This window comes from Hyla sarda, chromosome 6 (genome assembly GCF_029499605.1).
Source record: "Hyla sarda isolate aHylSar1 chromosome 6, aHylSar1.hap1, whole genome shotgun sequence".
Lineage (NCBI taxonomy): Eukaryota > Metazoa > Chordata > Amphibia > Anura > Hylidae > Hyla > Hyla sarda.
Genome location: NC_079194.1, coordinates 195,053,524 through 195,080,968, shown reverse-complemented (window position 1 = coordinate 195,080,968; position 27,445 = coordinate 195,053,524). Strand labels below are relative to the sequence as shown.

Sequence of the window (27,445 nt, the reverse complement as noted above, 5' to 3'; positions counted from 1 at the left end):
CGATCCCAGAAAAAATGCAGTGTGTTACAGGAAGGGGAGACGGAGGGACACCACCATTCAGTGTGACACTTGCCCAGATAATCCGGGCCTCTGCATAGGCTGCTTCAGGGAGTATCACACTTCCATGGAGCCCTAAATTTTCCCTTTTTATTTGAATTTTCCATAATTTGATCAATGTACCAAGTCCAGAGTACATTCCAAAATATAACCCCCATAAATCACTAAATTGCCCAAAAAAAACCTTAAAAAAAAAAAACCTGATAAGACCTCTGGGGTGATTTGTCAAAAATGGGTCATAGGTCACTGAGTCACTATCATCGGGGACTTTTTTATGTTGCCTCAAATGTGCAACGCTCTCTCTCCACCTGAGCGGGTGCGCATTTGAAGCAACAGGTTAGGGACGGCCGCACACATCACATTCCCAAAATGATGATTCAGAGCATAGGGTTTGGGGTGGGCATATTTTTTTTTGTTTTGGCTATGCTCTGGGTCATCATTCTGGGAACATATCCTGTTTTATTATGTTTTATCATTTTCTGGTCAACTGTACCCCATATTACGGGCCTCTGTACCCCACCTGTCTACCCCAGTTACGGCCCATTGTCCCCCATAGTGTTCCCCTATTTTAGGGCTCAGTGCTCCCCCCATTAACGCTCCTTGAGGGGGGGGGGGTCCCACATTCTGGCTCCATATCAAGCTCAAGGTCCCTGACTGCACTCCCACTCAAGCAAGACCTGCTGTGCACCCGCCAAGCCTAAATCATAAAAAATAAGGTATGTCCTTACTCCAAAGAAATGTATTTACAAATTGTGGGGGGTCTTTTCTGCTATTAACCCTTGTAAAAATGTAAAATTTGGGGGGAAACACACATTTTAGTGAAACATTTTTTTTTTTTTTTTACATATTCACAAGTTTTGAAACCCCTGTGGGGTATTTAGGCTTACTTTACCCCTTGTTACATTCCTCAAGGGGTCTAGTTTCCAAAATGGTATGCCATGTGGGGGGTATTTTGCTGTCCTGGCACCATAGGGGCTTCCTAAATGCGACATGTCCCCCCCATTTCAGCAAAGTTTGCAAATGTGACTCCTTCTCTTCTGAGCATTGTAGTTATGGGGTACCTCCATACTCAGAACAGATGGGGTTACAAATTGTGGGGGGTATTTTCTACTATTAACTCTTGCAAAAATGTGAAATTTGGGGGGAAACCCACATTTTAGCGGAAAAAAATATATATTTTTTTTACATATGCAAAAGTTGTGAAATCCCTGTGGGGTATTAAGGTTCACTATACCCCTTGTTACGTTCCCCAAGGGGTCTAGTTTCCAAAATATAATGCCATGTGGGTTTTTATTTCTTTCCTGGCACAATAGGGGCTTCCTAAATGTGGCATGCCCCCAGAGCAAAATTTGCTTCCAAAAAGCCAAATGTGACTACTCCTCTTCTGAGACCTGTAGTGCGCCAGCAGACCACTTTTCACCCCCATATGGGGTGTATTCTGAATCGGGAGAAATTGGGCTTCAAATTTTGGGGGGTATTTTCTGCTTTAATCCTTTGTAAAAATGAAAAATGTTTGGGAAACCAAGCATTTTCGGTAATTTCTTTTTTTTTTTTTTTACATATGAGAAAGTCATGAAACCCCTGTGGGGTATTAAGGTTCACTTTACCCCTTGTTACATTCCCCAAGGGGTCTAGTTTCCAAAATATAATGCCATGTTTTTTTTTTTTTTTTGCTGTCCTGGCACCATAGGGGCTTCCTAAATGCGGCATGCTCCCAGAGCAAAATTTGCTTCCAAAAAGCCAAATGTGACTACTCCTCTTCTGAGACCTGTAGTGCACCAGCAGAGCACTTTTCACCCCCCTATGGGGTGTTTTCTGAATCGGGAGAAATTGGGCTTCAGATTTTGGGGGGTATTTTCTGCTTTAACCCTTTGTAAAAATGAAATTTTTGGGGAAACCAAGCATTTTCGGTAAAATGTTTATTTTTTTTACATATGCAAAAGTCGTGAAACCCCTGTGGGGTAATAAAGTTGACTTTACCCCTTGTTACGTTCCCCAAGGGGTCTAGTTTCCAAAATATAATCCCATGTGTTTTTTTTGCTGTCCTGGCACCATAGGGGCTTCCTAAATGTGGCATGCCCCCAGAGCAAAATTTGCTTCCAAAAAGCCAAATGTGACTACTCCTCTTCTGAGACCTGTTGTGCGACAGCAGAGCACTTTTCACCCTCACATGGAATGTTTTCTGAATTGGGAGAAATTGGGCTTCAAATTTTGGGGGTATTTTCTGCTTTAACCCTTTGTAAATATGTAAAATTTTGGGGAAACCAAGCATTTTAGGTAAACAATTTTTTTTTCAAAAGTAAGATTTATTAAAGTTTTGCATAGTAATAAAGCAAAAACACAAACACAAACAGGTGCCAAAACACACGCAGGTATCTGGGCGCAACATTTCTATAGGTAAGATGATAGCAATACATCTTAGCTCCAAGGTGGAGAGTCAACAAGACAGTTCTGAGTGTGGTCTGTGGCATATCTACCATAATGTGTGAGCTATGGCCACAACGAGTCTAACACGGGTAAGATAATACCGGGAATGGAGCATGACTAGGGAAAGCGGTAAGGGGGGGAGAAAGAGGAAAGAGGAAGAGAAAAGGGAGGGGAAAAGAGAAGAAAGCATATAAAGGCATACCTCTCCGTAGGACGCGCAGGACGGACTCCCGGACATGGTGTGTCGGCATCAGGTAGCAACTGTGTAGAAAACAGTATGAGGGGTCGAACACTAACCGATCAGCCATCAGGTAAGGAATCAGGGGGGAGCCAGGTGTAGGTCTCTGTATTCAGTAGAGGAGAGAAAATTTATCCACGGACCCCAGATGAGGTGGTGTTTGTCCACCAGACGTCTGGAATCCGCAATCAGTTCCTCCATCCTGTGGAGGTGGGAGAGTTCCTGGAGCCACGACGAGAGTGATGGAGGGGTAGTGTTTTTCCACAGCCTGGGAATGACCGTCCTGGCTGCTAGTAGCATGAACCTAGCGAGGCAGGCCGGCCATCTGGGTAGGTGGGGGGGAAGGATGGATAATAGTAAAGGGGCCGGCTCGATCTCTAATCTAATGGACGTCAGGCGTTGAATTATATCCAAGATCTGTGTCCAAAAGCTACGTAAAAGAGGGCATCGAACCCAAATATGGGACATGGTTCCACCAGGCTCGCCACATCTCCAGCAGACGTCGGTGACCCCAGGGTAGAATTTGGATAGGAGAGTCGGAACCCGATACCATCTGGTTAAAATTTTGAAATTCGTCTCTTGAGCTTTACAGGTGGTAGAAACTCTATGGCAATAACGAACCACCTGGCCGCAGTCCCCATCCGAGAAATCAGTCGCCAGTTCTCTCTCCCATCCCTGTTTATACGGTAGAGGGTCGTTGTTGAAATTATCAAGAAGGAGAGAGTAGATGCTACTGATCGGGCGAAATGGTCTGGAGGCAGCGGCGCATAATCTCTCGAACGGGGACAAGGGGCGATGCAGGCGCAGTCTATGGTGGTGTTTCGAATAGAAAAATTTCAGTTGTGAGTATTGAAAGGAGTGCATTAATGTGGGGGGCGTGTCACCTAAGATATCTTCTAGAGGGCGTAGGGAGGTCTGTGTTAGGAGGCTAGCAAAAGTAGGCGATGAACGTTTATTCAGCCCCAAGAAGGAGGGAGTGGAGGTGGCAGCAGGGAACAGAGGATTGTCAAACAACGGGATTAACGGGCCATCCGGGGTGAAAAGGCCAGTGGCTGGTAAGTAGAGGTTCCCGACCTGGGTTAACGTGGCCAGTACCGGAGGTAGGTCTGTTAAGGAGCGGTGTGAGAACAGCCCAGGAGGGAGCCACAGTAAGGTTTTAGGGTCTAAGAGCGAGGCGTCCTTTTCTAGGTTTACCCAAATTTTGGTTGGGGAGCGGTCATTACTGTCCAAAACTCTCGCCAGGACCGAGGCCAGGTGGTAGGAGAGGCAATCCGGGAGACCCAGACCCCCCTCAGATTTACGAGGTATACAATTTTTTTTAATATATGCAAAAGTCGTGAAACCCCTGTGGGGTATTAAGGTTCACTTTACCCCTTGTTACGTTCCCCAAGGGGTCTAGTTTCCAAAATATAATGCCATGTGATTTTTTTTTTTTTGCTGTCCAGGCACCATAGAGGCTTCCTAAATGCAGCATGCCCCCAGAGCAAAATTTGCTTCCAAAAAGCCAAATGTGACTACTCCTCTTCTGAGACCTGTAGTGCGCCAGTAGAGCACTTTTCACCCCCATATGGGGTGTTTTCTGAATCAGGAGAAATTGGGCTTCAAATTGTAGGGGGTATTTTCTGCTATTACCCTTTTTAAAAATGTAAAATTTTTGGGAAAACAAGCATTTTATGTAAAAAAAAATAAAATTTTTACATTTGCAAAAGTCATGAAACACCTGTGGGGTATTAAGGCTCACTTAATTCCTTGTTACGTTCCCCAAGGGGTCTAGTTTCCAAAATGGTATGCCATGTGTCTTTTTTTGCTGTTTTGGCACTCTAGGGGCTTCCTAAAGGTGACGTGCCCGCTAAAAACCATTTCAGAAAAATGTTCTCTCCAAAATCCCCTTGTCGCTCCTTCCCTTCTGAGCCCTCTACTGAACCGGCCAAACAATTTACATAGACATATTAGGTATGTGCTTACTTGAGAGAAATTGGGCTACAAATACCAGTAAAAATTTTCTCCTTTTACCCCTTGCAAAAATTAAAAAATTGGGTCTACAAGAACATGCGAGTGTAAAAAATGAAGATTTTGAATTTTCTCCTTCACTTTGCTGCTATTCCTGTGAAACACCTAAAGGGTTAAAACACTCACTGAATGTCATTTTGAATACTTTGGGGGGTGTAGTTTTTATAATGGGGTCATTTATGGGGTATTTCTAATATGAAGACCCTTCAAATCCACTTCAAAACTGAATTGGTCACTGAAAAATAGTGAGTTTGAAAATTTTGTGAAAAATTTGAAAATTGCTGCTGAACTTTGAAGCCCTCTGTCTTCCAAAAGTAAAAAATCATCAATTTTATGATGCAAACATAAAGTAGACATATTGTATATGTGATCCAAAAAAATGTATTTTGAATATCCATTTTCCTTACAAGCAGAGAGCTTCAAAGTTAGAAAAATGCTAAATTTTTCATTTTTTTTCATCAAATTTTGGGATTTCTTCACCATGAAAGGATGCAAGTTACCATAAAATTTTACCACCATGTTAAAGTAGAATATGTCACGAAAAAACATTCCTGGAATCAGAATGATAACTAAAATCATTCCAGAGTTATTAATGTTTAAAGTGACAGTAGTCAGGTGTGCAAAAAACGCTCTGGTCCTAAGGTGTAAAATGGCCTGGTCCTTAAGGGGTTAACAGCTGCTGTATGCTCCAGAGAAAGTTTTTTTTTTATGTCTTTTTTGTCTGACCTTTGTCTGTCTTTGCTCTCTGCTGACACCTCTGTCCATGTCAGGAACTGTCCAGAGCAGGATAGATTTGCTATGGGGATTTGCTTCTGCTCTGGACAGTTCCTGACACAGTGTCAGCAGAGAGCACTGTATTAAGACAGAAAAGAAATTCAAAAATAAAAGATCCTCTGTATTATACAGCATCTGCTCCCCGCCTTACTGGCCATAAGTGACTTGTCTTTCTCTATACATACATAGGTAGAGATGTGTCACTCTATGCCAATGGGGCTTTTTAAAGTTGATTGTATTACCAAACAATGACCCTGTTTCATGCTAGTCATTGCTTGGGCAGCATGAACAGCTGTCAAGTTCCCTTTCAGAAAGATTGGCAAGTGTGGACCATGCTGTAATGCACCATATATCACTTAAAACAGAAAGTGCCATTCACAAGGGTGCTAACCAAGCATTTAATGAAGCACATAAAAAAGGCGAAAAAAGAAAAATGCTAAATACAGGAGCACACCAAAAACATATATAAATATAATAAAGTTTATTGTAGTAACAATCAAAACATTGACATGTAGGACAACACTTAAAAACAATAAAAAATGTCGTTCAACATAGAGCTTCACCACAACCCGAGGGGGGGGGGGGGGGGGGGACCACCCCCCCCCCCCCCCCCCACACACACACACACACAGTGGCACCTGTCTCTCAATACCACAAATACTCCACCAGTCTTGGTACAGACCGAGCTGGAAACAAAGTACAGAGTGAATTTACACAAAGCTCTATGTTGCTCTACACTCACTCGCCGGAACTATATGATGTATGCAGTTGCATTGGCCATCGCTCCTCCTCCCACATCTGCAAGATAATTTGTTTCTAGTTATTGTTTATTTATATAGTACTAGTTGGACACACACACCACAACACCAGTGAGGAAGTGGCTTGACGACGGAACGCATGGGGTACTTGTGTGGCCCCATCGGGCTCTAATCTCTTTACCATGCCTCTTCCCATATTTGCTGGTTTGTGTATCACATCTTTCCCTTGGCTCGCTGTCTTAATGATATTTGCTAATCTGTTTATTTCTTAATATTTATCTGGATTGAATGTGGAGCTACATAGTGCTTTGTGTAAATTCCCTCTGTACTTTGTTTCCAGCCCAGTCTGTACCAAGACTGGTTGATGGCTGAGAATTTGTGGTAATTTGAGACGGGTGCCACTATGTGGGGTATTTTCTTGCCCCCCCTTTGGGTTGTGGTTGAGCATCATTTTTAATTGTTTTTAAGTACTGTCCTACATGTTAGTAACTACAATAAGCATTATTATATTTATATGAATTTTTAGTGTGCTCCTGTATTTAGCGTTTTTTCTTTTTTTATCCTATTTTAACATGCTTTAATGCAAACAGTTTCTGGAAGAACTCAGAACCATGAAGGTGGAAGTGTATACAAAAACATTTCTAATTTTATATCAATCTGCAGTTTACTAATCTTGATTTACAAAGATAAGCATTTCATATGCCAGTAGTATGTAAGAACTTGCCCGTGCCTTACTGCACTGGATTTGATAAATCAGGTACATCCGGTGAAATCCATGAGCTGATGTAGATTTTCACTATAATTTATGCCCATTACTGGGGTAAATTGTAGTAAATGCAACAGGTATACACCTGCCCCCTCCCCTTATTTATGCCCAAAAGTGAAGGGTATCATTGCTAAATGTGTCCTTTTGATACATATGGCAAACATTCAAGACTCTCACTACACTTCCTAGGAGTGGGTGTCCTGTTAAGATCACTTTAAGAGCATAAAGAAAGAGGTGTGAACTTACAGGTACTTTTAGCACAAATGCACAACACAAGAGGGAATTTATTTTAGTATTCTTGTCTGGCTGATTACCTCTCTCTGCTGCTGCTGCTGCTGTCTCCTCACACTTCTAGGATTGCTGGTGGATGGGCTGGGGTCAGAGAGGGGTTATCCAGGAAAAAAAATGTTTTTATATATGAACTGGCACCAGAAAGTTAAACAGATTTGTAAATTACAATAGAAGAAGGAAATGATGTCCGCACTCACCATGCCGTAGAAAATTGGATATGCTTTATTAACCCCTTAAGGACTCAGCCCATTTTGGCCTTAAGGACTCAGACAATTTAATTTTTACGTTTTCATTTTTTCCTCCTCGCCTTCTAAAAATCATAACTCTTTTATATTTTCATCCACAGACTAGTATGAGGGCTTGTTTTTTGCGCGACCAGTTGTCCTTTGTAATGACATAACTCATTATATCATAAAATGTATGGCGCAACCAAAAAACACTATTTTTGTGGGGAAATTAAAACGAAAAACGCAATTTTGCTAATTTTGGAAGGTTTTGTTTTCACGCCGTACAATTTATGGTAAAAGTGACGTGTGTTCTTTATTTTGAGGGTCAATACGATTAAAATGATACCCATTATTATATACTTTTATATTATTGTTGCGCTTAAAAAAAATCACAAACTTTTTAACCAAATTAGTACGTGTCACGATTCGGCTTCCAGGTAGTGGATCCTCTGTGTCAGCGAGGGATTGGCGTGGACCGTGCTAGTGGACCGGTTCTAAGAGGCTACTGGTTTTCACCAGAGCCCGCCGCAAAGCGGGATGGTCTTGCTGCGGCAGTAGCAACCAGGTCGTATCCACTAGCAACGGCTCTACCTCGCTGACTGCTGAGAAGGCGTGGGACAGAAGGACTAGGCAGAGGCAAGGTCAGACGTAGCAGAAGGTCGGGGGCAGGCGGCAAGGTTCGTAGTCAGGATGGGTAGCAGAAGTTCAGGTACACAGGCTTTGGACACACTAAACGCTTTCACTGGCACTAGGCAACAAGATCCGGCAAGGGAGTGCAAGGGAGGAGACCAGATATAGCCAGGGAGCAGGTGGAAGCCAATTAAGCTAATTGGGCCAGGCACCAATCATTGGTGCACTGGCCCTTTAAGTCTCAGAGAGCTGGCGCGCGCGCGCCCTAGAGAGCGGAGCCGCGCGCGCCAGCACATGACAGCAGGGGACCGGGACGGGTAAGTGACCTGGGATGCGATTCGCGAGCGGGCGCGTCCCGCTGTGCGAATCGCATCCCCAACGGCCAAGACAGTGCAGCGCTCCCGGTCAGCGGGACTGACCGGGGCGCTGCAGGGAGAAAGACGCCGTGAGCGCTCCGGGGAGGAGCGGGGACCCGGAGCGCTAGGCGTAACAGTACCCCCCCCCCTTAGGTCTCCCCTTCTCTTTGTCCGGTAACTGCCTCCCCTGGGATGAGGACACCGGGAAAGAATGGAGGGTTTCCTCAACGGCAGGCAGTACAGCAGGAGTGGGAATGGGGAGGGAGGGCAGAGGGCGAGGCCTGGCACGGGGCAGTGTGACACCAGGACGGGGGCCATGGGGAGGCACAGAGGCTTGCCTGACGGGACTGGGAAGGGGGGAGAGGCACTTCCTGTGGCAGGCAGAGTCCCAGTTCCTGATCTCCCCGGTGGTCCAATCAATGGTGGGGGAATGAAGCCGGAGCCAAGGCAGACCGAGGAGGACCTCAGAGGTACAGTTGGGGAGAATGAAGAACTCAATCCTCTCAAGGTGGGGTCCAATAGACATGAGGAGGGGCTCTGTGCGGTAACGCACGGTGCAGTCCAATCTGGCTCCGTTGACCGCGGAAATGTAGAGCGGCTTGACAAGACGGGTCACCGGGATGCTGAATTTATTAACAAACGACTCCAAAATAAAATTTCCAGAGGCACCGGAGTCCAAGCAGGCCACGGCTGAGAGGGAGGAGTTGGCTGAAGAAGAAATCCGCACGGGTACCGTGAGACGTGGAGGTGCAGACTTGGAACCAAGAGACGCCACACCCACGTGAGCTGGGTGCGTGCGTGCGTTTCCCAGGCGTGGAGGACGGATAGGGCAATCCACCAAGAAATGCTCGGTACTGGCACAGTAAAGACAGAGATTTTCTTCCCTACGGCGATTCCTCTCTTCCTGGGTCAGGCGAGACTTATCCACTTGCATGGCCTCCTCGGCGGGAGGCCCAGGCGTAGATTGCAACGGATACTGTGGGAGAGGTGCCCAGAGATCTAAGTCTTTTTCCTGGCGGAGCTCTTGGTGTCGCTCAGAAAAACGCATGTCAATGCGGGTAGCTAGATGGATGAGTTCTTGCAGATTGGCAGGAATCTCTCGTGCGGCCAGCACATCCTTGATGCGACTGGATAGGCCTTTTTTAAAGGTCGCGCAGAGAGCCTCGTTATTCCATGATAACTAGGAAGCAAGAGTACGAAATTGGATGGCGTACTCGCCCACTGAAGAATTACCCTGGACCAGGTTCAACAGGGCAGTCTCGGCAGAAGAAGCTCGGGCTGGCTCCTCGAAGACACTCCGGAGTTCAGTGAAGAAGGCCTGGACTGTGGCTGTGGCAGGATCATTGCGATCCCAGAGCGGTGTGGCCCAAGACAAGGCCTTTCCTGAAAGAAGGCTTACTACGAACGCCACCTTAGACCGTTCTGAAGGAAACAAGTCCGACAACATCTCCATATGCAGGGAACACTGAGACAAAAATCCACGGCAGAGTTTAGAGTCCCCATCAAATTTGTCCGGCAGGGACAAGCGGAGGTTAGGAGCGGCCACTCGCTGCGGAGGAGGTGCAGGAGCAGGCGGAGGAGATGGTTGCTGCTGTAGCAGAGGCAGAAGTTGCTGTAACATGGCGGTCAACTGCGACAGCTGCTGTCCTTGTTGGGCAATCTGCTGCGATTGCTGAGCGACCACCGTGGGAAGATCAGCGAGACTTGGCAGCGGCACCTCAGCGGGATCCATGGCCGGATCTACTGTCACGATTCGGCTTCCAGGTAGTGGATCCTCTGTGTCAGCGAGGGATTGGGGTGGACCGTGCTAGTGGACCGGTTCTAAGAGGCTACTGGTTTTCACCAGAGCCCGCCGCAAAGCGGGATGGTCTTGCTGCAGCAGTAGCAACCAGGTCGTATCCACTAGCAACGGCTCTACCTCGCTGACTGCTGAGAAGGCGTGGGACAGAAGGACTAGGCAGAGGCAAGGTCAGACGTAGCAGAAGGTCGGGGGCAGGCGGCAAGGTTCGTAGTCAGGATGGGTAGCAGAAGTTCAGGTACACAGGCTTTGGACACACTAAACGCTTTCACTGGCACTAGGCAACAAGATCCGGCAAGGGAGTGCAAGGGAGGAGACCAGATATAGCCAGGGAGCAGGTGGAAGCCAATTAAGCTAATTGGGCCAGGCACCAATCATTGGTGCACTGGCCCTTTAAGTCTCAGAGAGCTGGCGCGCGCGCGCCCTAGAGAGCGGAGCCGCGCGGGCCAGCACATGACAGCAGGGGACCGGGACGGGTAAGTGACCTGGGATGCGATTCGCGAGCGGGCGCGTCCCGCTGTGCGAATCGCATCCCCAACGGCCAAGACAGTGCAGCGCTCCCGGTCAGCGGGACTGACCGGGGCGCTGCAGGGAGAAAGACGCCGTGAGCGCTCCGGGGAGGAGCGGGGACCCGGAGCGCTAGGCGTAACAGTACGTTTATAATCCCTTTATTTTGATGACCTCTAACTTTTTTATTTTTCCGTATAAGTGGCGGTATGGGGGCTCATTTTTTGCGCCATGATCTGTACTTTTTTTTGATACCACATTTGCATATAAAAAAACTTTTAATAAATTTTTTATAATTTTTTTTTTTTATAAAATGTATTAAAAAAGTAGGAATTTTGGACTTTTTTTATTTTTTTTCATTCACGCCGTTCACCGTACGGGATCATTAAGATTTTATTTTAATAGTTCGGACATTTACGCACGCGGCGATACCAAATATGTCTATAAAAAATGTTTTTTACGCTTTTTGGGGGTAAAATAGGAAAAAACGGACGTTTTACTTTTTTATTGAGGGAGGTGATTTTTCACTTTTTTTTTACTTTTACTTTTACATTTTTTTACATTTTTTTTTACACTTGAATAGTCCCCATAGGGGACTATTCATAGCAATATCATGATTGCTAATACTGATCTGTTCTATGTATAGGACATAGAACAGATCAGTATTATCGGTCATCTCCTGCTCTGGTCTGCTCGATCACAGACCAGAGCAGGAGATGCCGGGAGCCGCACGGAGGAAGGAGAGGGGACCTCCGTGCGGCGTTATGAATGATCGGATCCCCGCAGCTGCGCTGCGGGCGATCCGATCGTTCATTTAAATCGCGAACCGCCGCAGATGCCGGGATCTGTATTGATCCCGGCACCTGAGGGGTTAATGGCGGACGCCCGCGAGATCGCGGGCGTCGGCCATTGCCGGCGGGTTCCTGGCTGCGATCAGCAGCCGGGATCAGCCGCGCATGAGACGGGCATCGCTCCGATGCCCGCGGTTATGCTTAGGACATAAATGTACGTCCTGGTGCGTTAAGTACCACCTCACCAGGACGTACATTTACGTCCTGCGTCCTTAAGGGGTTAACGTCTTCAGAGTTCCATAAGAAACAATATCAAAATACACCCGGGTGCAGGGAGGGTGCAGGGAGGGGGAGCACCGTTTCGCGTTATCCACACTTCTTCCGGTTGAGGAACCGGAAGAAGCGTGGATAACGCGAAACGGTGCTGTTGTTCCTGACAGCCGCTCCCAGTCTCCTTGCCAGGAGCAGCTCCCCCTCCCTGCACCCGGTGTATTTTGATATCTACAGAATTAGGCAAGATTGCTAAATGAAGCTAATTGAAAACTTGTTTATGCTGCCTTTCTTTATACATAGAACATTGATTTAATGGGTCCTGACCTTATTTCAATGTCTATCTTTTTTATCCTCTCCCCTCCCCTTTTTATCCTCTCTTTTCATATGAAAATCTGTATGGTGGGCAAAGCTTTTGACTGTCACATGATTTGCTTTGAGCTTCATTTCCCAGCAGTCATTAGTGCAGAAACTCATTGCTGCTTAGTGAATTTAACGGAGACGTCTGGTGTGGACTATCCTTATTTCATCCTGCCCGGGCTGCAAAAAACAGAGAAAACAAATTTTCACTTACCTTCCTATGTTCCCCTGGACTCCACAACAGCTGATCGGTCGGCCAGGCTGTCTGCTTCCTACTTCCTTTAGCCCGGGACGTCACACGGTGTTTCAGCCTGCCGCAGCGATGTCCCGCCTCGGCTGGTGATAGGCTGAAGCGCCATGTGACGTCCTGGGTTTAAAAAAGTAGTAAGCAGACAGGCCGGCCGACCAATCAGCTGTTGCGGAGCTCTGGGGGAACATAGGAAGGTAAGTGAAAGTTTGTTTTCTCTTTTTTGAAGCCCGAGCAGGATGGAATAAAAGTAGACCGCACTGGACATCTCCTTTAATGTTACAGTTATTGGGTGCCGCATTTCGGTCGCATGCAGCTGCCAGATGGTTTGTTCTTTTAACTAGATTGCTAATGACTATAATATGTCTACACTTTTATTTCCTTATTTTAAGACCAGAATAGAAGCAACAACAAATTAAAGCCAGATGAGAATGTCCACCTATCCCGATCTAAGCGCTCTACAGACAAATCTCAGCAAGGTGGAAGTTTGGTTGTAGAAACTCTAGTAGTGGCAGATAAAAAAATGGTGGAGAAACATGGCAAGGAAGGAGTGACCACCTACATATTGACAGTGATGAACATGGTAAGTGAATAGCCTGTTTTTTTGTTAGGGTAAGTCCACACATTGTACAATTTACCAATGCATTATTTTACATTTTCGGCCATCTTTTACCAATTACGGACAAACAGCAGGCATAAACATAAAATACGTTGGTAAATTTTACAATGTGCGAACGTAGTCTAAGGGCTTGTCCTCACTGCAGACATTCCATTGTTTTCAATAGCATTATGCTGCTCTGTGCACATTGTGGAATGACTCCAGTGGTATTCCACAACAGTGGATCTTTATTCTTTGGGCAGAATTCCACTGGACTTCATTGCCCCCTATGAGACGAAGCATACTGATGATCCAGGTGGCATCTGCTGCAAGCTAATATTCAGCTGGCGGGATTCTGCAGGGTGAATGAACCCTTACTGTGCTACCTTGGTATTGTTTTTGTTTTTCAATACATTATCTATACTTGCTGCCTGTAAAGTTTTTTCAAGTAAAAACTAAAAGTGCTTTTACATGGTTGAATAAATTAAAATGCCTCTTTAACACTGGGAGATGTGCTGCCAACAAACAATGATTTTAATGTCTAAATAAAAGATGTGATAAGATCGTGAAAGGTCCTGTAAAATGTCCCTGTAAAAGTGTTGTGGGAGGAGTTAGACAACAGAGTATGGACTAGTGATGAGACAGGAGGTGTGTATCAGACTACCTCAGACTCCCAGTAGGCACTTTAGATAATATATGGTCACAGATACTGATCTGCATCCACGTATATTTCTTTTTGGTTTAGTTGTTGTGTGCTATTTATTGTACTCTTGTGTTTTGTATCTTGTGTACTACTTTTAGTTTTTGTCTTTTCTACTGAAAACTCAAGTTTTGTAGACCTTGTGGGCTGCAGGTAAAGAGGAATCCCTTTACCTTGTAATGCTGTACTACAGTATATCATGATGGTTTACATGAAGTACAACTTTTTCTTTGTATACTCTTGCTCCTGTTATATAAAAGATGTTTAAAAAAAAAAAAATGTAGATTACACCTCTGCCCAAATATATACGGTACGAGGATAAATCAGTATATTTTTGACTTTGTATATCTGTTTAGGTATCTAGTCTCTTCAAAGATGGGACCATTGGAAGTGACATAAACATTGTTGTTGTGAGTCTGCTACTTTTGGAAGAGGAACCGGTAAGTTTATTTTCTTCATGATAACTGTATATAAAAGGATACAAGATAAGGATGCCATAGTGGGATCTGGTGCTTGGATGTTGGTTTTCTAGAAAGAGTGCCCAAAATGTTGTCCTCCTGGATAGGAGGAGCTCATCTTCCATTACTTGTGAAAGTACCAATGAGATGGGACAATCAAATCTATGACACTTAAAAGGAAATACATAAAAAATGTCTGGCAGTCTGGATGTCAGCCCTCCTATGTATGGCTTCTCACAAATGAAGGCAACATAAGTCTTTAAATGCACCAAAAGCTCTGATCTGCCAAGTTAAACTTGGCATACAATATGCCAAAGTATGCGCCACAAAATGATGGGTAAAATGTTCTATGAAAAAAGAGAGCAGAGCTCCTCATATGGCAGTACCGTTATGAACTAGCAATGAAGAGACAATAAGGTGAAGCAATGTGGTGAATTTAGAAACTTGCTCACCATGTTCTGTTGTGTAATGTGACACGACAGCAATAAACCCATGGAAGGAAATCAAGTGGTCGTGCAGCTTCCCGGTGTCGGTGATAGAGGTCTCTGGCCGATGTTCAACATGAAGTAGTACAGTAGAGAATTATACCGGTTGTTTCAGCGCGATCCACCAGGCAGGACAAGTTCTTTAGACGTCAATTTTATTAGCCAAAAGCATAACGCGTTGCGAGGTCTAGGAACCTCTTCATCAGATGAACAGGCACTGATAGTATTTAACTAAAATAATGGTAACATATATATATATATATATATATATATATATATATATATATACAAAAAGTGGCGCCAAACACATTAACTCCGCCCCCCAATCAAAGTGGCATGACGTCATAGATAAAATAAAAACAAAAGGATGTCATAGGTAAAATAGAAATAACTTAGAAATAATAAAAAGAATCGTGCACATACAAACACTGGATGAATTAAGAGATATGGAGTTTAGTTATATTAATGAGAAGGGATGCTTTTAATGGAGGAATGGAATAGGTGAATGCGCTGGAGATCGCAGTGCTGTGGCTGCGCTATGCAGCAGTGAGAGGCATTCCCGCTGCTGAGCATGAGCGAGTCAGCAAAAATAGTAATGATGATGGCCCGGCTAGACACTGCGGACTAAAATCACTAGCGAGAAGAGGAAGTTCTGCTTAGTGTAGAACGTGAAGTGGACGAGTGATGCATACATGGATGTAGTACACAAGTGATGGATGTGTGGATGGTACATTATGAACGGGGCAATAGAAAAGGAAGAGCGAGCAATGCTATTGATATGGTATAGAGGCACATATTGGATATACGGGTGAATCTATTTACTTGGCAGTAACATAAGGGGATATCATAGTATATAGTGTATGGTAAAAATAGGGTTGTAGAAAAAGACAAATATGAACAAACATAAGTTAGACATATATTAAATAAAGGGGCCACATTGACCGATAGGGACTGAGTATGCTAGACAAAGATAGGGTTATGACACGTGTATATATATATATATATATATATATATATATCATTTTTAACAGTTGCCTATTAAGACTAGGATGGACTGTTCCCCTTCATATGTTATATATCAACTTCAATGCAACGGGAAACTGTGTGTGGGTCGTACCAATCAACAATTATGTCTGAGAATGAATAAAAATAGATCCCATGTTCAGAAAGGCTTTGCCAAACAGAGTGTATCTAGACATGCAGCAATTTTCCACAACAACGAATTTTCAGCATTCACCCTTTCAGCCCAGGAACACATACCAAATGACAAACAAAACCGTTTCGAAAAACTCCAGCGTAGAGAATATTTCTGGATGTACAAATTGAATTCTCTGATGCCATATGGTCTTAATGAAGTTATGGACATCATCCACTAATTTTATTCCTCACAACATCCACTCTTATAATCCTTCAGATTAAGTATGCCATTCTCCGTTCCAATATCCAATGCCGAAAGACAAAAGGAGAAATACATGCAACTTCACATCTCCCCCTTAGCAGAAAACTAGTCCGACATGTAGGTTTTATATATTTTATGAAGAGTGAAGTCAATTAATACAGGCTGAACACAATTTTTTGAATGTTTTATTTTTATTCTTATTTTTACACCATAAGTATTTTCACTTTAATTACATACTTTTTATTATATGTTAATGGGTATGTGAGGTATCCACACCTCCCAATAATTAAATTTTCTCCTCCATTGGTACCTTATACTATGGTGAAATATTCATGTCATATCTCAGTAACTGTTAAAAATGATGTATACTGTATATATATGTCATAACCTTTTCATATCTCAGTAACTGTTAAAAATTTGATATATACGTGTCATACTCCTGTCTTTGTCTAGCATACTCAGTCCCTATCGGTCAATATGGCCCCTTTTATATACAGTCATGGCCATAAATGTTGGCACCCCTGAAATTTTTCAAGAAAATGATGTATTTCTAACAGAAGAGGATTGCAGTAACACATGTTTTGCTATACACGTTTATTCCCTTTGTGTGTATTGGAACTAAACCAAAAAAGGGAAGAAAAAAAGCAAATTGGACATAATGTCACACCAAACTCCAAAAATGGGCTGAACAAAATTATTGGCACCCTTTCAAAATTGTGGAAAAATAAGATTGTTTCAAGCATGTTATGCTCCTTTAACCCCTTAACGACCAAGGACGTATGTTTACGTCCTTGGCCGGCTCCCGCGATATAACGCGGGGTCACTCGGTGACCCCGGGTCATAACGGGTCGGTCCCGGCATGTATCTGAAGCCGGGACCCGGGGCTAAGAGCGCGCGGCAGCGATCGCAGTGCCGCACACTATTAACCCTTTAGACGCGGCGTTCAAAGTTGAACGCCGCGTCTAAACCGAAAGTGAAAGTTGCCCAGCTGTTCAGTGGGGCTGATCAGGACCACCGCAGTGAAAATGCGATCAGCTGGGACACGAGCAGAGGTCCTCTTACCTGCCTCCGGCGTGTCCCCTCAGCGATTGATTGCTCCAAGCCTGAGATGCAGGCTTGAGCAATCGACCGCCGATAACCCTGATCAATGCAAAGCTATGGCTTTGCAGTGAACAGGGTATAAGATCAGTGTATGCAGTGTTATAGGTCCCTATGGGAGCTATAATGCTGCAAAAAAAAGTGTAAAAAAATAAATTTAATAAATGTCATTTAACCCTTTCCCTAATAAAAGTTTGAATCACCCCCTTTTCCCATAAAAAAAACCCATGTAAATAAAAATATTTATAAACATGTGTGGTATTGCCGCGTGCGAAAATGTCTGAACTATAAAAATATATAATTAATTAAACTGCACGGTCAATGGTGTAAGCGCAAAAAAATTCCAAAGTCCAAAATAATGTATTTTTGGTCACTTTTTATATCATGAAAAAATTAATAAAAAGCGATCAAAAAGTCCAATCAATATAAAAATGGTACCGCTAAAAACTTTAGATCACGGTGCAAATAATGAGCCCTCATACTGCCCCATAAGTAGTAAAATAAAAAAGTTATAGGGGTCAGAAAATGACAATTTTAAACGTATACATTTTTCTGCATGTAGTTATGATTTTTTTACAGAAGTACATCAAAATCAAACCAATATAAGTAGGGTATCATTTTAATTGAATGGACCTACAGAATAAATATCAGGTGTAATTTTTACCGAAAAATGTACTGCGTAGAAACGGAAGCCCCCAAAATTTACAAAATGGCGTTTTTTCTTCAATTTCGTCGCACAATGATTTTTAATCCCTTTTCGCCGTAGATTTTTGGGTAAAATGACTGATGTCACTGAAAAGTAGAATTGGTGGCGCAAAAAATAAGCCATAATATGGATTTTTAGGTGCAAAATTGAAAGGGTTATGATTTTTAAAAGGTGAGGAGGAAAAAACGGAAGTGCAAAAACGGAAAAACCTGTGGTCCTTAAGAGGTTAAACTCACCTGGGGCAAGTTACAGGTGTGGGCAATATAAAAATCACACCTGAAAGCAGATAAAAAGGAGACAAGTCTTTGCATTGTGTGTCTTTGTGCAGTCTTGGCATTGTGTGTCTGTGTGTGCCACACTAAGCATGGACAATAGAAAGAGGAGAAGAGAACTGTCTGAGGACTTCAGAACCAAAATTGTGGAAAAATATCAACAATCTCAAGGTTACAAGTCCCTCTCCAGAGATCTAGATTTGCCTTTGTCCACAGAGCGCAACATTATCAATAAGTTTGCAACCCATGGCACTGTAGCTAATCTACCTGGGCATGGACGGAAGAGAAATATTGATGAAAGGTGTAAACGCAGGATAGTCCGGATTGTAAATAAGCAACCCCAAACAAGTTCCATAGATATTCAAGCTGTCCTGCAGGCTCAGGAAGCATCAGTATCAACGCAAACTATCCATCAACATTTAAATAAAATGAAACACTATGGCAGGAGACCTAGGAGGACCCCACTGCTGACACAGAGACATAAAAAAGCAAGACTACATTTTGCCAAAATGAACTTGAATAAGTCAAAATCCTTCTGGGAAAACATCTTGTGGACAGATGAGACCAAGATAGAGCTTTTTGGTAAAGCACATCATTCTACTGTTTACCAAAAATGGAATGAGGCCTACAAAGAAAAGAACACAGTACCTACAGTGAAATATGGTGGAGGTTCAATGATGTTTTGTGGTTGTTTTGCTGCCTCTGGCACTGGGTGCTTTGAATGTGTACAAGGCATCATAAAATCTGAGGATTACCAACGTATTTTGGGTCGCACTGTACAGCCCAGTATCAGAAAGCTGGGTGTGTGTCCGAGATCTTGGGTCTTCCAGCAGGACAATGACCCCAAACATACATCAAAAAGCACCTAGAAATGGATGGCAACAATGCGCTGGAGAGTTCTGAAGTGGCCAGCAATGAGTCCAGATCTAAATCCCATTGAACACCTGTGGAGAGATCTTAAAATTGCTGTTGGGAAAAGGCGCCCTTCCAATAAGAGAGACCTGTAGCAGTTTGCAAGGGAAGAGTGGTCCGACATTCCGGCTGAGAGCAGTAAGAAGCTTATTGATGGTTATAGCGGCTGATTTTAGTTTTTTTTTTTCCAAAGGGTGTGCAACCAAATATTAAATTATGGGTGCCAATAATTTTGCCAAGCCTATTTTTGGAGTTTGTGTCCAATTTGCTTTTTTTCCTCTCTTTTTTGGCTAGGTTCAATACACACAAAGGGAATAAACATGTGTATAGCAAAACATGTGTTATCCTTTTCTGTGAGAAATACTTCATTTTTTTGAAAAAATTCAGGGGTGGCAACATTTATGGCCATGACTGTATGTCTAACTTATGTTTGATCTTATTTCTCTTATTCTATAACCCTACACTATATTCGATCTACATATGTAATCCCCTATATGGGGCTACCTATGATATCCCCTTATATTAAATCCATGTAAATTTATTTACCCGTATATCCAATATGTGCCTCTTTACCATATCAATAGCATTGCTTGCTCTTCCTTTTCTATTGCCCTGTTCATAATGTACCATCCACACATCCATCACTTGTCTACTACATCCATATATACATCACTCGTCCACTTCACGCTCTACACTAAGCAGAACTTCCTCTTCTCGCTTGTGATTTCAGTCCGCTGTGTCTATCTGGGCCATCATCATTAGTATTTTTGACGACTCGCGACGACTCGCGCAGCGCTGCGATCTCCAGTGCATTCACCTTTCCATTCCTCCATTAAAAACATCCCTTCCCATTAACTAAAAGAACAGTAGCTCCATATCTCTTAAAGGGGTATTCTGGTCAAAATTTTTTATCTCCTATCCAAAGGATAGGGGATAAGATGTCTAATTGCGGGTTGCCCACTGCTGGGACCCCCTGCGATCTCCCTGCAGCACTCACATTCTATGCGGGAGCTGCGTTTCCAGTTTCGGAAACCTCCGGGTTTCCGGGACTGGGGACGTGACGTCATGCCACGCCATTTATGTCTATGGGAGGGGGTGTGCTCTCACTGTTTCATCTCTCCTGTGGGCTTATATGACTGTGCTATGTATATCCATGCTATCATTACATAGAACTACAGCATAGCCTACATCAGCCCTCTGCAAGAATGGAGGACCTCCGTACCCTTTAATACTTATTGCTGTCAGTGTGGGTGCCCACAGTCAAACCTCTATCAAATTTAGTAAATGTTATTTGCATCATTTTTTAATTAGGAACGATGCCACTTCATTTCTAATAAATACTCTTGAGATGGAGTACCAAAAGTTACAGACCAATGACTTGGGGTCTTTTTCACAAAGTGAAGAACATAATGAAGTGATATAATTTGTAGGAAATATAGGAATATATTAAAAAATGATGCAAATAACATTTACTAAATTTGAAAGAGGTTTGACTGTCCTGTACAGTATTATTTTGGGGTGGTGTTGGAGCAAATGAGTTACTGTTGCTATTATTCTCCTCTCTCCTAATTCATTGAATACATTCTTCGTTTTTTTTTTGCAGGCGGGACTCAAGATCACTCACCATGCCGATCAATCCTTAAATAATTTCTGTCAATGGCAATCTGCTATCATAGGAAAAAATGGGAAAAGACATGACCACGCCATATTGTTGACAGGACTGGATATCTGTTCTTGGAAAAATGAACCTTGTGATACTTTAGGTACATGTTCTTCAGAGAATTAGGAACAAATATGAAATGTTATCTTATATTCAGTTTTAGTGGCCTATTACTTTGTGGTCAGTTTAAAAAATAAATAAAAAAAACTGTTTTATATCCCTTTATATCCCAACGTCAGTCATCAGCCGTAACTCCGTCCTGCGTCAGACGAAACAGCGTCCTGCCTCCTACCTTGGACTAATCGCCATTAGTGTTGAGCGGCATAGGACATATTCGAATTTGCGAATATTCGCAAATATATGGACGAATATTCATCATATATTCGCAAATATTTGCATATTCGTAATATTCTCGTTTTATTTTCGCATATGCGAATATTCGCATATGCGAAAATAACATATGCAAAAATTTGCATATACAAAATTAGCATAAGAAAAATTTGCACACAGTAGTATTAGAGCCTTCTTTACACCACACAAGCTGGAAGCAGAGAAGGGTGATCACTGTGATGTGTACTGTGGAAAAAAAAAAAAAAGAATATTCGTAATTACGAAAATATAGCGCTATATTCCCGAATATTCGCGAATTCGCAAATATGCGATATTCGCCTATAAAATTCGTATTGCGAATATTCGCGAGCAACACTAATCGCCATCAGTCGTCAGCCGCAACTCCGTCTCCATCAGGCTAAACAGTGTCCCGCCTCCGACCAATCCTCCGTCAGTCGTCAACTACAACTCACTCCTCCCTCATCCGAAACTCCCTTGTCCAAAACACAGATGATTGTCCCTCAGACGCAAAGTCATGCCGCATAGCAGAGCCAATGCTGCACAGCATTGTATAGCAGAGTCGAAACTGTAAAAATTGCACGTGCACTACAGACACTACATATTCTACAGAGTCTGTATAGCAGAGCCGGCACTGAATAACATGTACAGCAGAACCCGTTTAGCATAGAGCTGACACTGGCTCTGCTACACGGCTGGAAGGTTTTTCATCTGGGGGATGAGGGAGTTTCAGATGACGGAGAATGGAGTTGCGGCTGACGCCTGATGGAGATTGGTACGAGGGTGAATGTGGAACGCTATTTTGCTGTCTCTAGGACATATCAAAAGTTTTGCATAATGACAGGTACTTTTCAATTTCAAAAAGGGGAGTAAAATCTAGACTCAAGGGCCTGCAAATATTAGGCTGGTATGCAAATCAGGGCCTAATAGCAACTCAATATAAACAGCCTTGAAATCAGGGTCTATAAAATAATAGACAATGGTCCTCTTAAAAAGGCTTAATAGAGCAGCTTTGCAAAAAGACATATTTTTTGTTTTTTAAATCTCCTATGCATCTACCTACAAATAGACCTTATACAATATTATCCTATACTTATTCCAAAAGTATGAAAATACAGTATATAAGAAAAAGATGGCGGCGCTCTAATCCCAAAGTATAAGTTTATAGGATAGATGTTACTCACCCGGTGTGAGTGGGGGGCCACACTACATATGTATTCCCCCACCAACACCCAGGGTCGCCTTCAAGCGTATATAGAGTATCCCAATCTCCGTCACAAGGACATCCCTTAAGGAAGGGCGCAGGGTATTCCGGAATCACAGTTTGGAATCCGTGGCAATATATGGATAGAAACAAATTTAAAAAGAACCAGCGCTCAGAGAAGGAGATATTGGCAATGATATTCCAGATAAAATTATAGATCAGGGAAGGGGTTAACTTACTTCACTGGGGGGGAATGTAGGATCCTGTCTCACACACTTACCCCCCTCCAAGAAAACTCGTAAAGAACAGCCAAAAGGAATCCTTTCATTTCATAGGATTTAATTGCAACGCGTTTCGGAGGTCATACATATAGCCTCCTTCTTCAGGCATACAGTACATACACAATGAATGATTTTTATACTTACAAATACTGTCCGGAAGGATGAAGGCGTCCAATCCAGATGCATGGCAGGTTGTTCCTCTTCCGGTGAGAACCTTCTGGCCACGTGATCCCAGCCGGACCACATGATCAATCGTCACGCGGTACCAGCGTCAGGCACACGTCACCCGCAGTCATCACCCGGAAGCCGACACTGTCAGTGTTGACCTCCAACCACGTGATCAGTTCAGGCCACATGATCGGACACAATTCGGCACATGCGCGGCGTCCGCGCGACCCACCAAGAAGCGCACAGATACGCCGCACATGCACTCATTAATCAGAAGATGCCATGCGCTCCCCAATGGAACGTACCACCATCATGATCTCAATCCGCAAAGACCCGAGCTTGCACGATGCCAGTGCGTCCTATACTGGAACGCACATTGACATCGCGCCTGCGCAGATCAAATAGGTACGGTGTTGATTTCATTATAGATAATAAAACAATATTAATCTCTCATGGGTCCATACATCCACCGGACATTCTACGATTTAATATAATATATTAGCAACAATTCACTTTAAAAAATGCACTTTAAAAAATACATAGAATATTGCATAAAAGTACATAAAATTAAGAGACAATAATTGATATACAGAAAAAATTATATATATAAGAGTATAAATAAATACTCATAAAATTAACATAAAATTCATTAATATACATGCTCTAAAGACTCATTAAAGGGGTACTCCGCCCCTAGACATCTTATCCCCTATCCCCTTATCCCCACTGCGGCACCCTGCTATCATTACAGCACAGAGCGAGTTCGCTCTGTGCGTAATGACGGGCGATACAGGGGACGGAGCAGCGTGATGTCATGGCTCCGCCCCTCATGACATCACGGCCCGTCCCCTTAATGCAAGTCTATGGGAGGGGGACGTAACGATGCTCAGGCCCCTGTATTGCGGGCCGGAGCGGGGATCCCGGGGCTCCCCAGCAGCAGGACCGCGGTGATCTGACATCTTATCCCCTATCCTTTGGATAGGGGATAAGATGTCTAGGGGCGGAGTACCCCTTTAAGCCCCTGTGGTAACAACGTATTTAACTTAAAAATCCAGAACATTTCCTTATTATATAATAATTTAAAATTCATATTGGGTATCCTCTCCAGGGGTGTCACTCTCATCAAAGTGGGGTCCCTGTTATGATGAGTATTAAAATGTCTTGATACACTATGGAGATTAAAACCATGATATATATTGTATCTATGTTTATTAATACGTAGCCTCAAACAATTTGTGGTTCTACCAATGTACTTTAGGTCACAAGGACATTCTAATAAGTACACTACATGGGAACTACTACAATTGAAATATTCCTTAATGTAAATCGATCTAGTAGAATCTGCTACATTAATTTCTGTTCTCCTATGTGTAATAATACTACAGCATTTGCATTTGTTTAGGCCGCATTTAAAGACTCCTTTAATTGCTTCTCCTCCAAAGAGGGTGCCCACCTTTTTCTTGACATCAAAATTACTTTTTTGTTGTTTTAGGGGTATTGATGGTGCAATTAAATTTTTTAAGGTCTTACTTCTTCTAAAGATACATTTCGGTTTAGACAGGGCTAACCCCCCTATGATGGGATCTTGTTTTATCAATTCCCAATTTTTTTAAAGGATCCTTTTAATTAAACCATGGGAGTCATTGTACCTCTTCAAGAAGGCCAAATCCAATCTCTCCTGTTCGTCTTGGTTCTCAGTTGACAGGGTTAGAATTTCATTCTCCTTCTTACCATATTTGGACCCTAAACAGTCCTCTTGTCTAAGGGTAATAGTTCTCTCCCGCGCTTTATTTATTAATTGTTACGGATATCCCTTATCTGCAAATCTCTTTTCCAATATTTTAATTTGAGATATGCATTCCGAGTCCGAAGAACAGTTACGTCATGGTTTTAATCTCCATAGTGTATCAATACATTTTAATACTCATCATAACAGGGTCCCCACTTTGATGAGAGTAACACCCCTGGAGAGGATACCCAATATGAATTTTAAATTATTATGTAATAAGGAAATGTTCTGGATTTTTAAGTTAAATACGTTGTTACCACAGGGGCTTAATGAGTCTTTAGAGCATGTATATTAATGAATTTTACGTTACGTTTTATAAATATAAATATATATATATATAAATATAAATATATATATATAATTTTTTCTACATATCAATTATTGTCTCTTAATTTTATGTACTTTTATGTAATATTCTATGTATTTTTTAAAGTGAATTGTTGCTAATATATTATATTGAATCGTAGAATGTCTGGTGGATGTATGGACCCATGAGAGATGAATATTGTTTTATTATCTATAATGAAATCAACACCGTACCTATTTGATCTGCGCAGGCGCGATGTCAATGTGCGCGATGTCAATAGAAGTCTATGGGAGGGGGCGTGGCAGTCGTCACGCCACCTCCCATAGACTTGCATTAAGGGGACGGGCCATGATATCATGAGGGGCGGAGCCATGACGTCACACTGCTCCGTCCTCTGTATCGCCCGTCATTATGCACAGAGCGAACTCGCTCTGTGCTGTAATGATATCAGGGTGCCGCAACGGGGATCTCGGGGACCGTGGCGATCTGACATCTTATCCCCTATCCTTTGGATAGGGGATAAGATGTCTAGGGGCGGAGTACCCCTTTAATGAGTCTTTAGAGCATGTATATTAATGAATTTTACGTTAATTTTATGAGTATTTATTTATACTTTTATATATATAATTTTTTATATATCAATTATTGTCTCTTAATTTTATGTACTTTTATGTAATATTCTATGTATTTTTTAAAGTGTATTTTTTAAAGTGAATTGTTGCTAATATATTATATTGAATCGTAGAATGTCTGGTGGATGTATGGACCCATGAGATATGAATATTGTTTTATTATCTATAATGAAATCAACACCGTACCTATTTGATCTGCGCAGGCGCAATGTCAATGTGCGTTCCAGTATGGGATGCACTGTCATCGCGCAGGCGCGGGTCTTTGGGGATTGAGATCATGATGGCGGTGCATTCCATGGTGGAGCGCATGGCGTCCTCTGATTAATGAGTGCATGTGCGGCGTATCTGTGCGCTTCTTGGTGGGTCGCGCGGATGCCGCGCATGTCGCCGAATTGTGTCCGATCATGTGGCCTGAACTGATCACGTGGTCGGAGGTCAACACTGACAGTGTCGGCCTCCGGGTGATGACTGCGGGTGACATGTGCCTGATGCTGGTACCGTGTGACGATTGATCATGTGGTCCGGCTGGGATCATGTGGCCTGAAGGTTCTCACCGGAAGAGGAACAACCTGCCATGCATCTGGATTGGACGCCTTCATCCTTCCGAACAGTGTTTGTGAGTATAAAAATCGTTCATTGTGTATGTACTGTATGGCTGAAGAAGGAGGCTATATGTATGACCTCCGAAACACGTTGCAATTAAATCCTATGAAATGAAAGGAATCCTTTTGGCTATTCTTTACGAGTTTTCTTGGAGGGGGGTAAGTGTGTGAGGCAGGATCCTACACCCCCCCCCCCCCCCCCTCAGTGAAGTAAGTTAACCCCTTCCCTGATCTATAATTTTATCTGGAATATCATTGCCAATATCTCCTTCTCTGAGCGCTGGTTCTTTTTATATTTGTTTCTATCCATATATTCCAAAAGTATGTAAGGGTAAATGATCAGACCACACTGGGTTTCTGTTTAATGTTATATCCCATGGATCTAATGGAAGTTGTATTAAAATGTTTTTTTTTATTGTTTCAAAACCAATTGCACAGATTGTTGATCTTTTACTTTAGATGCACTAAAAATATATAAAATGGGGTTGTGTAGGTGGATGTATAATTTAATTTAAGTTACATTCTGGATGTTTTACTACATGAACATAAAATATGATTTTTTAAAGTACTACTTTGGTAGATAAAACATCATTTAGAAGACTGATTGCATTTCTGTATTTGTATCCATCAGGTTTTGCACCAATTAATGGTATGTGCAGCAAATTTCGCAGCTGCACCATCAATGAAGACACAGGTTTAGGCCTGGCTTTTACCATTGCTCATGAGTCTGGTCATAAGTAAGTATATTACTTATACATAACTTTTTGTGCATGTATAGAACTGCTCATAACCTTATTAATCACATCATGTTCTATAATATGGTCAATTATGGTAACACTAGCTTTCAATGTAGCATAATGTCTTACAGTGGCACATCAAAGGTGCTGGCCAGTCATAAGGGAATGGTAATAATTTCAGAAATCTATTCCATGGCAGATGGCTGGATCCATGTCGATCAGGAAATCACTGGGAATTTTTTTCAAGGGGGCAATTTTAAGGGGTTTTCTTGACACGAGAACCCCTTTAAAGTACACATGATGTATGCCCTGGCAAATTGTGCGATAAAAAGAACTTGATGTACACAGACAGTGATAAATTCATGGATTCATACTGACTAGTCTAAGTCAACAGCTATTACCTTACTTTACACCAGAACCTTGGGCCTAAGAGGTTGTACCCCTTTTCCAATAAGCCACAGTGACTTATTATTGAATATTGAATAAGGTTTAAAAGTGTCTAAAAAGGGTCTATAGTATTTAATAAATGTGCACAAGTCATTTGTGTAACCTTTTTTTGTTACACAAATTGCTCCACTATTC

At 42.7% G+C, this 27,445-nt stretch overlaps 1 protein-coding gene across 1 annotated transcript in view; it reads left to right on the top strand.

The window, feature by feature from the left end:
- ADAMTS18 (ADAM metallopeptidase with thrombospondin type 1 motif 18) overlaps positions 1-27,445 on the top strand; it is a 130,421-nt gene that overhangs the window by 55,071 nt on the left and 47,905 nt on the right. The window contains exons 5-8 of the mRNA XM_056526108.1: positions 12,900-13,090; positions 14,162-14,245; positions 20,739-20,898; positions 26,758-26,863. Coding sequence (XP_056382083.1) covers positions 12,900-13,090; positions 14,162-14,245; positions 20,739-20,898; positions 26,758-26,863 — 541 coding nt within the window. The remainder of the gene's footprint in view (positions 1-12,899; positions 13,091-14,161; positions 14,246-20,738; positions 20,899-26,757; positions 26,864-27,445) is intronic.